The sequence below is a fragment of the Octopus bimaculoides genome, chromosome 1 (assembly GCF_046866305.1).
Source record: "Octopus bimaculoides isolate indiv1 chromosome 1, ASM4686630v1, whole genome shotgun sequence".
NCBI classification, from domain to species: domain Eukaryota; kingdom Metazoa; phylum Mollusca; class Cephalopoda; order Octopoda; family Octopodidae; genus Octopus; species Octopus bimaculoides.
Window position 1 is genome coordinate 136,510,337 of NC_142928.1, and position 18,202 is coordinate 136,528,538.

Sequence of the window (18,202 nt, forward strand, 5' to 3'; positions counted from 1 at the left end):
TTCTCAGTATTGTATTGTGTCAGTTTTTGTTATGGGGTTTGGTTGCAGTCTTTTGTTGTGTTGTATGTGTGTAATGCGAGTTGTCTTCTGTTGGATAATCAGCCTGTTGGTAGTTGTTAATTTTATTGGATATTTGCTATGTAGAGTGTGTCTTGTGTTAGTAGATTGTTTTGTTTGAGTTGTATTATTGAATTGATAGTATCTTGTGTAGGATGTGGGCTGTTCCTTGCAGGGTTATGTTTTGGATAGTGCATAGTGTTGAGGATTCAGGTATAGCTTCTACATTTTTGTGTGTATGTTTTTTTTATCATGCCCAATACTCCAATTATTACTGGTATTGCTTTTACCTTCATGCTCCACATACTTCAATTTCGAGGTCTTTGTACTTTGACAGTTTCTCCACTTCTTTTTGGGCAATATTTTGGCCAGAAGGGACTGCACTGTCTATCAGTTAGCATGTGGTCCCCCCCCCCCACAAACCCTTGATTTTTATGTCTGGGAAATTAGCTTTTATTTCCTTATCATTATCATCATTATTATTGAGTGAGAGAGCAGTGCATGCTACCAAAGTTACACTGGGGTACAAATATATAAAAGCCCAATATGCCCATCATAAGGGTACACGAGTTACATGCATCAGAACCATATGTGTACGACATGGTCTCATATCAACATATACAACTCATGACCTTGTAAATGGGGCCCAGTTAAAATTAAAATTTTCTTCAGATTGAGTAGCCCATCCTGCTTAAATGGTTGCTGAATAAAGATTTAAGGATGATAAGGAAACACCTGTGTTTCCTGAGATGAATTATTTAAACCTCAAAGAATTCTTCTCAACACATGGCTATGATCCTCCCCCACTACTCCTGTTTGTGATCAGTGATGCACATGTCATCATCAGCCATATTATTATTATTATTATTATTATTAAGGTGGTGAGCCGGGAGAATTGTTAGCACATTGGACAAAATGCTTAGTGGCATTTCATCAGCCTTGACGTTCTGAGTTCAAATTCCACTAAGGTCGACTTTGCGTTTCATCCTTTCGGGATCAATAAAATGAGCACCAGTTTCACACTGGGGTCGGTGTAATCAACTAGGACCCCCTCCCTAATCCAGGCCTTGTATCATTGTTTTATTACTATTATTAAATCAGCGAGCTGGCAGAATTAACACGCCGGATGAAATGCTTGGTGGTATTTCAACCATCGCTACTTTCTGAGTTCGAATTCCGCCAAGGTCAGCTTTACCTCTCATCTTTTCGGGGTCAATAAAATAAGTACCAGTTGAACACTGGGGTTGATGTAATCGACTCATCTCCCCCCCCCCCTGAAGTGCTACCCTTGTGGCAAATTTGAAACCATTATTATTATTATTATTATTATTATTATCATCATAATTACAACTACTACCATCATCCTCCTCCTTGTATCCTTTAAAATGTTTTCATCATAAAGTTATGAGGAACTGATTCATTGTGATGAGTAAGATATTTAATTGAAGTTTTTTTTTTAATGTCCTTATTTAATACTTCTTGTTTTTACAGTATGCCATCTACGTTGAACAAATATGGAAGTTTAAGATGTTTAGATTAAATGGTTGTTACAATAAAAATTTTACTGGGCCAAATCTTCACTTAGAACTTTCGTGTATTTATAGAACAAGTTTAAACCTGTATTAACATTTTCAGGATATTTATATAAATCCTTCTGATCTTAGATATTGTTCTATATACGCGAATACATGCGGAATAATATATGACATTTACTAAATCTATTTTTAGTTAGCATATCTGTGGCACCCTTAAATGGCATATAAAGCATTTTCCTACTAGATTCTTATCTAAACAAATAGATTCATACTCTAATAGCTTCTTTTTCCAGTCTAACATTTTCAACAGACCTCTTTTTCACCTTCCCTCTCCCTTCTAATAAATAATTTATATTGAGAGATTTATTTTTCTAAATTTATGTCTGTTTGGCAAGTTATATTAACAGCTGTATCGTATTTCCTCAGTATAAGATACAAAATATGATTGATTTTTTTTTTTTAAATGATAATATTGTTGCTATCTCATTTTTATTATGGGCATATGATTTTATGATTCAGGTTTTAAAACATGCTGTCATCATCATCATCATCATCATCATCCTTTAATGTCTATTTTCCATGCCAGCATGGGTTGGACAGTTTGACCAGAGCTGCACCAGGCTCCAGTCTGATTTGGTTTGGTTTCCACAGCTGGATGCCCTTCCTAACACCAACCACTTTACAGTGTGTGCTGGGTGTTTTCAACATGACACCAGCACAAGTATTCTTACATAGCACTAGTGCAGGTGCTTTTTTTTTTTTTACATGGCACTGTCTCAGGGCCTCATTAGAAGAAAGTGGTGATTTTACTGAGAGATATTTAGCTGGTTACTTGTGTTAGTTAATACAAGATGTTACATAGACATGTGTACTTAGAAGAAGAAAAAAAAGAAGAAAATGGGCTTGCTTATAGCTTAGATTTGAAGATATTGTTGCCATGAATAATAGCTAAAGCTGTAGATTTTGGCATTTCAAATTCATCAATTAAAATGTTGTTTATTCTCATTTTCATTTTTCATACCAATTAAGATACATATTTTATACAGCTGTTTTTTGTTTTTTTTTCTAATGAGGTTGACTGCACTTCAAAAGTATTTGTGACAGTCAACTAATTTCACGATACAATATATTGGAATATTTCAATTTGTTTAATGTTTAGATATTATCTTGTATTTTTATCTTTTAATCTGTCCTTAATTGATGATCAACTTCTAGTTATGTAAACTTAAAAAAGTAATCTGTGGTAAACATTAAATCTCAATTTCATCTTCTGTTTTGTGATCTCTTACTTGAAAAGTGATTTTAGGATATAGTGCTTTAAACTCTATGGTTTGGTTTGTATTTTATTCACAAAAGTTGGTGCTGCAGTGTAGCCATAGCAAGTATTGTTGAGATCAGTACGAAATTACTGAGATTTGATGAAAACTTGCACCTTACTAACTGTTCCTATATCTTAAATTACCTCTTTCAGCCTTGATATAGCAAAATGCTTTCAACTAATGACTGCAATACTTGTATTGATATTTAAAAAAATTTATTCCTTCATTTTACTTTTTCCGTTATCATTGTAAAACGTACGTTCTCATGCTGCCAAAGCTTGGATGGTTTAACAGGAACTGTCAAACTAGAGGGCTGTGCTGAGCTCCAATATCTGCTTTGGCATGATTTCTATAGCAGGATGGATGTCCTTCTTGATGCTAACCTATTTACAGAGTGACTTGGGTGCTTTTTAGATGGCACTATCTCTAATGAGGTCACTTCAAGTAACTTGCAAGCCAAGACAAGAGTGCTCAACTGAGTGGGGGTATGGCATTGAGGGGGTGACTTTGTGCCAGGTGTCGAGAGGTTAAAGTATGGCAGAGAGACAGGAACAGTTACCTTGCTGTAGAGGAGATACATGAGATTTTGCCCTTCAAGAACAGCATAAAATAAATAAATGTAAATAATCTGTGGAAGTTAACTTCTTGAGGTGATGTTTGGCTTAAATGAAGATTAATAAATTTAAATTTTGAAAAAAAAAATCTCAAAAAGCTTAAATTCCTTAAAAATTGCTATTGATTATTACAGCTGAAAAAGCAGCAAACTGGCAGAATCATTAGCATGTTGAGGAAAATACTTAGTATTTCTTCTGGCTCTTTATGTTCAAATTCTGCTGAGAGCAATTTTACCTTTCACCCTCTCAGGGTCACTAAATGAAGTACCAGTTGAACACGGGTCTACATCATCAACGACCTCCTACCTGCAAAACCCTCAGGCCTTGTTCCTATAGTAGACAGGATTATTACTGCTGAAAATAATCAATTTGATTATTTATTGATTCAAAAGTTACATGTTTAAATTCCATTTGAAATATTTGTTGTTCCTGTAGGCTAAGAAACATTAGTTGACTCAATTGCTACTAACTAGTCTAACATAAGAATTGAATAGCTAACACCAGGAACACCAAAATTGCTTGGAATTTTTCCTAGGTGAAATATGCTTGCTCAAAGTTTCAAAGGTTAAAAATGTTTCATTTTTGAGATAGCAGTTAAATGTAGCTCTAAATTTAATGAAATCCTCAAATTTGGTTCAGCCTCCTACTTTGAGTACCCATACATCAGAACCATACATAGGAGCTGAAATTTTCAAAATCAATTAGGTACAGTGACTACTTTATTTAGATGAAATTTCAGGCAACTTGAAAAATACCACTTTTCGAGTTTGGTTCACAATGAGCTGGAATGCCACAGCAACAGATTTGGAAGGAGTATACACAGGATCACATCAATGCCAGCCCTAGTAATGGAATGATGTTTTTTTTTTTTATCAACCCTGGTAAGATTAGAACTTAGAATGTAGAAGGATGTCACTAAATTCCTATTGTGTGGCATTTCAGCCATCACTATTATGCTATCACTATTCTAAAATATCCATATTCATATATGCTGGCAGTAACAGCTGGTTTGTTTATAAATTCATTGAAAAAAAGAGAAAAAATATAAAATCTTGTTACTTAACATTTCCTGTATTCTAATTGAGCAATCTGTTCTCGTTTATTTTTCTAAAATACTTGTCCTATATTTGTTTCTGTTAATCATAGTTTTAAAATAAAACAGTTTTGTGACTCCTTTCATGTTATCATCATCATTTTAATGTTTAAATTTCCATGTTTGCATGAGTTGGATGGAGTTTATTGTAGCATCTTCTATGGCCAGATGCCCTTCTTGTCACCAACTCATTCTTGTTTCCAAGCAAGGTAATATTTCCCCATGGTCAGACATGCTTTTGCAGAATACTGGAAATGAATGACCTTCATTTACATCAATAACATGATGTCAAGACTAGGAGAGAGAGAGGTGGGGCATGCACGTATGTGATGGCCTTCTTTCAGTTTCTGTCTACCAAATCCACTGACAAGACTTTGGTCGGCCTGAGGCTATGGTAGACGATACTTGCCCAAGTAGGACTGAACCCAGATCTGTGTGGTAGGGAAGCAAACTTTCTACCACACAGCCACATACATAGAAATATACTCAACCACACACACACACACACATCACATCATATCAACTTTACTGTCCCAATTGGAAATCCTATCCTTCTTTATACATACTTCTTACAGATATCGACCTATAGACAATGATATATGGATGCATTTGAGTGGGAGGGTCCTTGAACATCACGAGTGAATGCTTACCTTCCTCCTCTAAACTATTAACACATAAAATATTGTTTAGATGCAGGTCAACTTTGATTAAGCAAACCTATGATTACGGCTGTTACCAAATCAAGTTTTATTTAAGCAGTATATCTGGTATTAAGTATATCAATATAACCTCTTTTTATGACAGTTGAGGGATATTTGACTTTTATTTCTAGCAGGCAACATAAGAGATTCTATAGTATAAATATTTTATAGGGGTGTGTGTATGAATTCTTATTTTTCTGTCTTGCAAGGTACTTGGTGACCCTGTCAGTGCAGGTGTCACTTAAAGCATCCAGTCCACACTGTAAAGTGGTTGGCATTTGGAAGGGCATCCAGCTGTTAAAAATCCTGCCAAAACAGTTACAGAAGTCTGGTGCCAAACCATTCCAGCCATGCCAGCATGGAAGGCGGACGTTAAATGATGATGATGGTGATGATGATGATATATATATGTGTGTGTATATATATATATATATATATATATATATATATATATATATATATATATATATATAATGCATACACACACGCACACATACAGAGAGTGAGTGAGTGAGTGTGTTTGTTCCTTCCTTCCTTCCTTTCTTTCTCCTTCGAGAATATTGGGAGCACCTGTTGGCAAGGAGAATAAAAATGAGTACCTTCTGATATAACTGAAGTCAATCCAGAAGGTACTCTATTACGATTGAAGATGATCTTCAGTCCAATCCACGAACCTGCAGACTTACCTACAATATCTGACTGGTGTTTATTTTGTGGATGTAGTGGATGAATTTTCTATGAGAAGACATAACTTGCTCTTGTTAGCTATGTCCATCTAGGACAAATGTATCATTCCTTTTTGATGGTGTGTGCATGTCACCCCAAGACATTTGGCATTATGTCGTGCTTGAGAAGAAGACCCACCAAACTGAGCAAAATTGCTGTTGTGGTAGATACTGGCGTCATGCAAATGGCACCCATGCCAGTGGCACATAAAAGCACCCATTACACTCTTGGAGTGGTTGGCGTTAAGAAGGGCATCCAGCTGTAGAAAACCACATCAAATCAGACCGGAGCCTGGCGCAGCCTTCCAGCATGCCAACCCAGTGAAACCATCCAACCCATGCCAGCATGGACAACAGATGTTTGATGATGATGATGATGATGATAGCTTGCTTTATTCTTTCATCCACTCTCTGAACTTCTGTTTTAGTCACTGTCCCAAAAGATGTATTTTTAGTACAATAACTGGTATGAATAGTTACATTCACACCTCTCTGTCTCTTATCTTATCCTTTCACTTACTTTCTATCACTCACTCTCTCTGTCTCTTACTATTTCACCCAATCTCACTATCTTTATGTTACTTAGTGTATCTTAGGACACTTATATATGTGTGCACTGACATGTCTGTCTGCATATAAGTCTGTTTGTGTATATGTAACCACATGTATACACATATCTGCTTAAGTTTGTGTGGTTCATATAGGAGTAAAGGTGTATACACATATGTATGTATGTGTGCCTACGTCTATCCATGACATCACTTGGTGTTCAGTTCCCCCAACAGTGCCATTTCAGCTAGCCTCAAAATTAATTCCAGATATGTGTCAAGAAGTTTGCTTCCTAACCAAGCCACATGATTTCAGGTTCAGCCCCCATGGCACCTTGGGCAAGTGTCTTCTCCTTATAGCCCTTGACTGACCATGCAAGTGAATTTGGGTGTGTGTGTGTGTGTGTGTGTGTGTGTGTGTGTGTGTGTGTGAGCTGTGTGGTAGGAAGTTTGCTTCCCTACCGCATAGTTCTGGGTTCATTCCCCACTATGCGGCACCTTGGGTAGGTATCTTCTACTATGGCCTTATGTGTGCATGTGTGTGACTTTATGCCGTGTTTGTCACCCATTACTGGGGGACAAACACAGAAACAAAGACACACACGGATGCACACATGTTACTGCTTGACAACCAGTGCTGGTATGTTTACTTCCCCATAACTTGGCAGTTTGGCAAAAAAGACTAATAGTACTGGGATCGATTCATTTGACTAAAATTCTTAAAAGCAGTGCCACAGTTCCAACGACTGAAACAAATTTGAAAGATATCATCATCATTTTAACACCTACTTTGCCATGTTTACAAGGGTCAGAGAGTTTATTGAAGCAGATTTCCTATGGCCAGACATGTTTTTGCAGAATATTAGGAATAAATGACTCATTTACAACAATTACATGATGTCAAGACAAGAAAACACTAACAAACCAACACTTACACATATGAACTTGGAATATAAGGAACTGGAAATGGAAGAAATGCTGCCAAGCATTTTATCTAACTCCATAGAATGATATTTGGGGCTACCTAATAAGGAAGGAAAGCAATCATTCTGCTCTAATTCATAATTGGTTGCTGTGGTTCATAGGCATAATTAAATACATATTAAGGATGCCTACCAAATCATGTTTATTTGTATTTTATTCACTCAAAAACATAGAGGAAAATAGTCAATGTTCATAGAATATGATCTCAAAATTACAAGCTACTGGATAGTTGTTTAATTAGACCAACATCTCTTACTATTGTGCTGTATTTACTGTGGAAATCAGAATTTAATCTGTTGGCTTTCTTTGTTATATTTGTTGTTGTTGTTCCTTGATAAATAGACCTATAATTAAGACCTTCCTAGCTTCTGTTTTTGGATATCTGAGTACATCATATCCAATGTGACTTTTCCTTTTTTTTAAGAATATGGAGATGTGATTTCAGGGCAATTTACTATTGCTTCTAGCAGGTCGGGTAGCTCGGTAGACGCTCTTGGATACTATAGTATAAATATGACATAACACAGCTGCCAATACTAACAAATATTAAACTCTATAGTCCTTCACTGAATGACGTTTTTGCTATTGGGTTACTGTTGAAATATAACCTTCTTTGTCAGCTGCTATCAGAGTGGACTCTGTTCTTCTATATACGCTTATTCTGTAGAAACTCCATTTAATTTTCCTTCTTCCATCATACTATCTTCCTCAAGAGCTTCCTTCTCCAGAGATTGTCCTAAATTTTTTGTTTAATAATCTTTCTGCTTCAGCTCTACATTCCTCTGAAACTTGAGTCCTACTTTATATTTTCCCAATATTAGGAAAAGCTAGAAAAAATGTTTGAATGCTGATGCTTCTACACTGGGGTTTAACTATGATGCTTTTTGTCTTACGGACACTATCTTATAGAGATCATTACACATTTAATTATGACAAAATTGCATTTTCAGCTTCGATGTATTATTAGTTTAAGAGTTTTGTTAATATTTATAATTGTGTTAGCCAATCATTTTATTTTTATTGATTTTCTTTTTTTTTTGTTCTTTCTTTTAACCAGTTGCACATTTTGGCATTCTCTAACCAATGCTAGTGAACCACTTACTGCTCGAACAAGACAAATAGAAGCTAAATCAGATAGTAGCACCGGCACAGACAAAAAGGTAATGAACTACAACTATTTCTAATTATTATAGACATAAGAACCTTAAACCAAGTAGAAAATTTTATGCATGCATAAAACATACATCTGCATGCATGACTACAATGTGTGTTCAGTGTGTATGTGTGTGAGATATATATATATATATATATATATATATATATATATACATGCACAAGTGGCTGTGTAATAAGTAGCTTGCTTACCAACCAAATGGTTCCGGGTTCAGTCCCACTGTGTGGTACTTTGGGCAAGTGTCTTCTACTATAGCCTTCGGAGTGGATTTGGTAGATGGAAACTGAAAGAAGTCCTTCGTATGTGTGTGTTTTGTACCCCCAACATTGCTTGACAACTGATGCTGGTGTTTTTACATCCCTGTAAATTAGCGGTTTGGCAAAAGAGACCAATAGAAAAAGTACTAGGCTTACAAAGAATAAATCCTGGGGTTGATTTGCTCGACTAAATGAAGTGCTCCATCATAACTGCAGTCAAATGACTGAAGCAAATAAATGAATATATATATATATATGTATACATATATAATACATTATATATGTATATATAATAGATATAGATATATATATATATATATATATATGTAATACATACTGCGAAGAGAGAGGTTTGGAGATGCCACTATGAAAGGTTGCTCAATAAAGAGAATGAATGGGAGAAAGAGAGTCTGCCGAATGTCAACCCAACAGTGGGACCAGCTATCCGAGTTGACAGTACCATGGTAGATAAAGCTATTAAGAGTATGAAGACAGGGAAAGCCCCCAGCCCATCAGGAATCACTGCAGAGATGCTCAAAATATCTGGCAGTGTCGGCTATAGCCTAGTCACCTGTATAGTTAACCAGGTGATACATGAAGGAGTCATAGCCAATGACTGGTGTAGCAGCACCATAGTCAACTGCTACAAAGGTACAGGTGATGCTTTAGATACAAATAATTACAGAGGTATCAAGTTGTTGGATCAGGTAATGAAGGTCACGGAGAGGGTCATAGCCCAACTAATTAGGCAGAGGGTCAGTTTAGATGAGATGCAGTTTGGGTTTGTGCCAGGGAAAAGCCCCACTGATGCTATATTTCTGGTAAGACAGCTGCAGGAGAAATATCTAGCCAAAGATAAACCTCTGTACCTGGCTTTCGTTGAGATGGAGAAAGCCTTTGACAGAATCCCCCGATCCCTTATATGGTGGTCAATGAAGAAACTAGGGATAGGATGAATGGTTAGTGAGAGCTGTGCAAGCCATGTACAGGGACGCTGTCAATAAGGTGAGGGTTGGCAACGAGTACAGTGAAGAATTCTGGGTAGAGGTAGGGGTCCACCAAGGTTCAGTCCTCAGCCCCCTCCTATTTATCATAGTCCTCCAGGCAATAACAGAGGAATTCAAGACAAGATGCTCCTGGGAGCTCCTCTATGCCGATGACCTTGCTCAAATTGCTGAGTCACTATCAGAACTAGAGAAGTTTCAGGTGTGGAAACAAGGATTAGAATCAAAGGGCCTTAGAGTTAACCTAGCTAAATCCAAAGTTCTAATAAGTAGGAAGGCAGACAAACCACAAATCCTTTCAGGTAGATGGCCCTGCTCGACCTGTAGAAAAGGCTTAGGTAGAAACTCTATAAGATGTACCCAGTGTAAGCTATGGACACATAAGAGGTGCAGCAATACCAAAGGAAAGCTAACTGGGAAGATAGTTTTTGTATGTGGCAGATGCTCAGGAGCAATAAACACTGAAAATGTGCAGAGAACAACTTCTGCCACATTCCAGGGAGAAAAACAGTAAGACGAAGCTGGCAATGATCATGCTCAAATGTTGTTTTTTATGTGCCACCTGCACAGGAGCCAGTCAGCAGCCCTGGCAACAAACATGCCTGGATGGTGCTTTTAACGTTCCACTGGTATGAGTGCCAATCAGGCGGTACTGTCATCGGCCACGTCAGTGATTTTCATTTCACTTGTCTCAACAGGTTTTCGCAAGCAAAGTCTATTGTCCAATGAATGAAGGTTACTCATGGGCTGGTTATACGTCACTGGCATAGGCCATGTGTTATGGTCTCACGTGGCTTGTCGGGTCTTCTCATGCGCAGCATATCTCCAAAGGTCTCAGTCACTGGTCACTGCCTTGGTGAGGCCCAATATTTGAAGGTCGTGCTTCACCACCTCATCCCAGTCTTCCTGGGTCTACCTCTTCCACAGGTTCCCTCAACTGCTTGGGTGTGACACTTTTTCACACAGCTGTCCCTCATTCATTTGCAACACATGACTATACCAGCGCAGTCGTCTCTCTTGCACACCACATTTGATTCTTCTTAAATCCAACTTTTCTCTCAAGGCACTTACACTCTGTTGTGTATGCAAACTGACATGTATGTATATATATATATATATATATATATATATATATATATATATATATAATGTGTGTGTGCGTGTGTGTGTATATGTATGTGTGTGTGCGTGTGTGTGTATATGTATGTGTGTGTGCGTGTGTGTGTATATGTATGTGTGTGTGTGCGTGTGTGTGTATGTGTGTGTGTGTGTATATGTATGTGTGTGTGTGCGTGTGTGTGTGTATATGTATGTGTGTGTGTGTATATGTATGTGTGTGTGTGCGTGTGTGTGTATATGTATGTGTGTATATTTGCAGCCTTGTTTAATGCCAGTGAACCATTATCCATGCGGACACATTTCTCTCCTACAACATCACGATTCTCTCTCACACACCGTCTTGCAACATGAAACACTTCAAGTCTTTGGTCCTCAAGACGCAGAACATTGGCAAATTTATTCTTATCTGCTTCCCCTCTGGCTAAGTAAACCTGTCTCCTATCTTCCCTTCTGTCAATCTGATTCAGTTCTCTGCTACCACCATTCTTCTAGTCCTTCCAAGCCTGTTTCTTTCTGTCAACTATATTGTTCCACCACCATGTTACCTTGGGTCAAGAGAGGACTTTGCACCATCCACAGATCGGTCAGTATCCCTCAACAGGTTGTCCCTTTGGAACCTCCAGTTGTCTTCCACAATATGTGATGCTATATCCTCTATTTCATCAAAATCTTCGAGTAATATCTCTAAATCTCTGTCCATTCACAGGCTCTTCAAGCTTCCAGATCCTTCTTTTCCATGCTGGTTGTCTTCTAGACATCCATTTAGCCCTGATCCTGAAGTCACTAACTACTAACCTATGTTGTGGGGTGCATTCTTCATCTGGGAAGGTTTTGGCATTTATAAGTAGTCATCTTTCCTGTTTCCTGGTGAGAATGTAGTCAATCTGACGTGTGTCCACCAGACTGGTAGATGAACAGGTAACTGGCAGGTTTTCTGAAGTTAGTATTACAGACCATAAAATCATTTGCATCACAAAACTCCAGCAGCCTAGTTCCCTCCTCATTGCAGGAACCAAATCCAAAGCCACCATGTACACCATGGAAGCTCTCTGCATGTTGTCGAATATGCCAATTGAAGTTGTCAGCCACAAAGAGAAGGGCCTGTCATTTGTCAATGCGAAACAGCAAACACTCTGGCTGCTGGTTGTGAAAATAACAACAACAACAATAGTAATAATAATAATAATAATAATAATAATAATAATAATATAGAATTGGACATTTGCATTCTTAATTAGAGCTATAACCAACAGTTTTCAGTCAGCCAAACTGTGACAAAATTAGATGAATGAATAACTATGTTTATAGAAAGTGTTTATTTTGGTCTTTTTTTTTTTCTTTTACAAATATAATTCTTATGTTACTAAATCATTATCATGTTTAATTTACATCCACTTTCCATGCTAGCATGTTTAACTTACTGATTCAACAGGATCTGACAGATCAGAGAATCATGCCTTGCTCCAAGTTCTCAATTTTGGTATGGTTTCTATGGTTGGATATCCTCCCTAACATCACCCACTTTAGAGAATGTACTAGATGTTGTTTTTTTCTCCACTACACCAGTGACATAGAGATTGCCCTGCACTCAGCAAGGTGAAAGAATGAATATAATCATCCTATTTACATTCATTGACTGTTTTCTATTGCTAGTATTATGAATTTTTACACGACTGGTAGAATTGGTAGTGCCACAGATGAAATGCCTGGTGTTACATCTGTCTTCGTTCATAACTGCTTCATTCATCACAGATTGAGTAACATGAGTATACTCAGTTTTGAACTGTGTTTCATTTATCCCATTGATCTGTGATAACACGATAACCTGTGTGTGTGTGTATGTACACATTTATAGCATCAACATAAACTCATGAGTCAAGTCTTCTGCTTGGACTGCAAAAGCACACCACAGCAATCATCCTCAACGCTTGGGATCTTGGAACAAAACCTATTTTTTCTCACATGTCCTATTATTTATTGATCAGTGATTCTTTTAACATGGTGTTTTTGCTTGTTGTTGCTTTTTTTTTTTTTAACCAAATACCAGTGATAAATGAGGATGGGTGTATTTACCTAATGTTGCTTTCGAGCCTGGGTTAATATCTTTTCAGGAATAATGAAGTATGCACCAGTCAAATACTGTGTGGTCAGTGGATATAATCGATGTTCCCCACCCTAAATTTCAACCCTCATGCCTAAACTAGGAATTGGCACGATGGCAAGTCAATGACAGAACCTCTGTGCAACTAGATTCTCATCAAAACCATGTCTTGCTATCTTAAAAAGCAAGGATATTTTGGGTACAGTGTCAGGAATGGTTTGAATCATTGGTCAACTTGATCAGAGCTGATCTGAGGAGATGGTGGTGGTGGTAGTGGCAGGGAAAAAAACAACAGCAGCAACAACCAGAATTGTGAACTTTTACCTTTGTGTTAATGAAATGTTTTAGTAAACTACTATTATTTGTTATTTTTCAAGCTACCAGAACATCATACTGGCCATGCAGCAGCAGCAACATCAGAAAATACAAAGAAACAAAATGAGGTTTCTCAAAATGAACCTGTGAGTATTTTTCACAATTATTTCTGATACTTATTTGTTTATATCCTTTATTAAATATGCTGCATTTTCTTAGTAATTTTTTTTTCTGTTTTTGTTTTATTTTAATCACAGATCTCTAAATTAGAATTTAATACAGACTCCTTGTTGTGTTGAAACTGATAATGTTAAAATCTTTGATTTGCTAAGTAGACTGTATTTTCCAAAACTTTAAATACAATATTTAAAACATCGAGCTAGAAACCATCAGTGCAATATCTTATCATTAAATTAGTTATTGCACATTTCTCACTTGCTATAATAGTATTCTTTTACTAATATATATGTATGTGCAATTGTATCTGTGATGTTTGGTTCAGTTCCACTGCACAGCACCTTCGCCAAGTATCTTCTACTAGACAATACTTGCCCAAGGTATACACTTACCCTAGGTATTGAGATTATTATTAACTATTTCTATGAAAATATTTTTAACGGTGTTTAATGTCTTTTCAGAAGGATTCAGAAAATAAACACAGTGAAACACCAGAGAAAGAAATTGAAAAGAAAACTGAGCCAGAAAGTGACCAATCTAAGGAGAATCTTGAACATAGCAAGTAAGAGGACTTTTATATATAAAAATCTGCTACAATTATATTGTGTTAACCTTTTAGCATTTAAACTGGCTAGATCCAGCCCCAAATATTTGGATTGAGTCTTTCTCATTCGCAAAATGAGCCCCACTTAATTTTGCTCAGATTGCTTTCAATTTTGGTGTATCGATGCAACTCTGAATTTTGATTACAATCAAGCAGTTACTTTATCTCGTAAATTAAAGAATCTGATGTTATTTGGAATTAAAGTTTGGAAATTTGGGTAATTTTAGCCGATCAACAGACAGCGTGGCATTAGCAGCTTGTTACTATGACAACTGCAAGCTGTGTTGTGGTTCGCTGTTGTCTATGTTGATTTTTCACACTTAGTATTTTTACATATTTTTCATTTCAAATATTTTTGGGACTCATTGACTCAGATAGCCGGATTTATGATTTCACTAGGTTGATGCTATTCATAAAAATTTAAATTAGGAGTATTTCTTAAACCGTTAGCTTCACATTTCAACAGCTTCACTGAAATTTAGCACACTTAACAGGAACTGAGAGAGATATCATGGAACAGAGAAACTGTGGGTGATACAGATAATTTGACATTATTTTTGAATTCTGCATGCAAAAACATACAAGATACAGGTATTCTTTTCCTTGGGACAAATTCTTTGTTGACCAGTGTTATTCTTATTGTAGTTTACAAATCCAAGCATGGAAACATTACTCAACTTTGGAGTTTTGGAGACAGCCCCCCCCCCTCTCTCTCTCTCACACACATATATTAATGATGTACATAAATACATGGCAGGTATACATGATTGATACTGAAGTACGCACAAAGTAAACACATGCAGACAGATGTATTAATATAACAAATTTTTTAAAATGATAAAAACGTACAATCAATGAAGAGACAAAAGAAACAGTAAGATGATACATGTTGATTTTATTAGGTATTTATGTTTATTTAGAAACCTACAATGAACAGGTCAGACGCTAAACTAAAAAAATTCACAGGGTACAACCATAAAGTTGACACCACCCTGCTAAATGCAGAAAATTTCTGTCTCACTATTAGCTAAAAATACCCAGTTTTTTCTATCTTAAACCTCTGTGACTTTTTTCCCCAGTTTTTTTCCTCCACATCATACCTTCAAATCAATGAGACTAGAAGGCTACATTATTATAACTGATTTTCAGATTTTTTACTTCCTTTTAAAAAATGCATATTTTGCGAATGAAAAAAAGCGAGATCCAAATATTCAACTTGTTTCATGTTCAGAACAGCTAAATCTGGCCTTTCACACCTACTCTAAAATGCCATTCTAAAGATAGATATAGTCACCTCATTGAAGTCTTGAAGCTATGAAATAATGTATGATAAATTCAAAAATTTGTGAATAAATAAGCATTAAACGTGACAGAGTAATCATCATCATCATTTAACATCTGTTGTCTATGCTGGCATGGGTTGGCACGCTGGAAGGTTGCACCAGGCTCCAGTCTGATTTGGCATGGTTTTCTATGACTGAATGTCCTTCCTAATGCCAACCACTCCAAAAGTTTAATGGGTGCTTTTACGTGCCACCAGCACAGGTGCCATTTGCATAACACCAGGGCGCATTTACGTGCCAATTTGTGTGGAACAGGGGTGTGTTTACGTGCCAATTTGTGTGATACCAGTATCTGCCACAACTGCGATTTTGCTTAGCTTGATGGGTCTTCTTCTCAAGCATGACATAATGCCAAAGATCTTGATCATTGCCTTTATGAGGCCCAACACTCGAAAAGAACCCAGCCACCTTGCCTCTGTGAGGCCCAACACACTTTAGTAATCTGAATACTAAAGGGTTAATCAGAGCAAAACAAAAGGAGCCCGTTCCTAAATCCTATTATTCGTATATTTTTGGGGCCTTCATCCATCAAACTTATTCACCTACCCATACCACTTCTCTCTTGTTCACTTTCCTGTAACTTAAGGATACACTCTGACATACCTTCACCACCATTCTCTTTCTTTTCCAACTGGGGTAACCATCTATCTCCCCTACATTAAGACACCTGTTTCTGTACCTCCATCATCCCTTTCATCACCTGGTATAAAGCCACCTCACCCACTTAATACTACTAACCACTCAGTTAAGGGTGTCAAATCTTTTCAAGTCATTTGGTAACTTCACTGGTGCTGGTGCCATGTAGAAAGCACCCAGTACACCTTGTAAAGTACTTCACTTTACAAAGGGCATCCAGTAGATACCATGCCGAAGTAGACATTGGGGCTTGATGCAGTCCTTGACCCTGTTAGATCCTGTCAAACCATCCAACCCATGCCAGCGTGGAAAACAAACATTAAATGATGATAATTTGACAAGAACAAATATATACATTATTTACATTTGACGAATATTTGTCCTCATCTTGTTTGTTGTTAACACAACGTTTTGGCTGATATACCCTCCAGCCTTCATCAGGTGTCTTGGCTGGAGGGTTTATCAGCCAAAACGTGTTAACAACAAACAAGATGAGGACAAATATCCGTCAAATATAAATAATGTAGGCGTAGGAGTGGCTGTGTAGTAACTAGCTTGCTTACGAACCACATGGTTCCGGGTTCAGTCCCACTGCGTGGCACCTTGAGCAAGTAACTTCTACTATTGCCTCGGGCCGACCAAAGCCTTGTGAGTGGATTTGGTAGACAGAAACTGAAAGAAGCCCGTCGTATATATATATGTGTGTGTGTGTGTGTGTGTGTGTGTGTGTGTGTGTGTGTGTGTATGTTTGTGTGTCTGTGTTTGTCCCCCCAACATCGCTTGACAACTGATGCTGGTGTGTTTTCATCCCCATAACTTAACGGTTCGGCTAAAGAGACCGATAGAATAAGTACTAGGCTTACAAAGAATAAGTCTTAGGGTCGATTAGCTCGACTAAAAGGCGGTGCTCCAGCATGGCCACAGTCAAATGACTGAAACAAGTAAAAGAGTAATGTAAATAATGTACATAATTCCTCATCTCTTAAATATAGAACTGAACAAGTATATAGATTTTCATGAGCCAACAAGTGAGTTCCTATGCAAGCATTTAGCCTGCTAGAAATAGTAACCTAATCTTAAGTTACATTCTGTTAAGAAATTGGCCAAGCAATTAAGATTTGCTCAAAGTTCAGATTTATGCAATAATGACAGTTATCAGAAGGTGACATTTATGTTTTCTTCAAGTTGGTTTTATTGATTTTTAACACTATCAAGCCTTGTGTTTACATTAACTCTGGAGAAAATGTTATGCCACACATACTCTGACAATTGTCTTTCTTGTATAAACCTGAACTTTGAGCAAATCTAAGTTGTTATTTAGCCACTTGTAATATTACTATTAGTAGTGGTGGTGGTGGTGGTGTTGATAGTAGTATTTAGAGTACCTTGGACCAAATTGTCTTTTTCCTTTTTGCTAATGATACAATTTGGAGGGTATTTGGCTGCTGTTTCTTTCCCAAGTAATTAACAATGTAAAATTGTTCCCATTAGAAATCAAAATCAGTGACTGGACTGATCTTTAAAAAAAAAAAAACTGTTTTGATGACAATAGTGGTGGCAGTGATGAAAGCAGCTCCTCCTCCTCCTCCTCTTTCTTAGAGACAAGACAAATTTTGTGAGGGATAAAGGGAATAGATAAATGCATAAAATAAGATTTTGAACATTTGAAATAAATTCTGTAACAAATTTTGGACATATGGATATACTTTAATTTCACCGTTAGTCAAACCAAGTGATGGATAAAGTTTCCTACCCAACTAACAAGAATAAATACCGCAATCATCTAGCCCAGCATTCTTACAGTTCTACCAATCCATCACGTTCTCATGAGTGCATGCGTGGCTGTGTAGTTAAGAAGTTTGTTTTTCAAACCTCATGGTTTTGTGTCTCCTTGTC

The 18,202-nt window shown here is 37.0% G+C and overlaps 1 protein-coding gene across 6 annotated transcripts in view; it reads left to right on the forward strand.

The window, feature by feature from the left end:
* Positions 1–18,202, forward strand: part of LOC106871492 (SUN domain-containing ossification factor) — a 121,308-nt gene that overhangs the window by 66,712 nt on the left and 36,394 nt on the right. For 4 of the 6 annotated variants that reach the window (XM_089359137.1, XM_089359138.1, XM_089359139.1 and 1 more), the window contains 3 exons: positions 8,634–8,736; positions 13,609–13,692; positions 14,185–14,285. In XM_089359137.1, the coding sequence (XP_089215263.1) occupies positions 8,634–8,736; positions 13,609–13,692; positions 14,185–14,285 (288 nt within the window). The remainder of the gene's footprint in view (positions 1–8,633; positions 8,737–13,608; positions 13,693–14,184; positions 14,286–18,202) is intronic. The other 2 variants (XM_089359141.1, XM_014917974.3) reach the window with 1 other exon arrangement.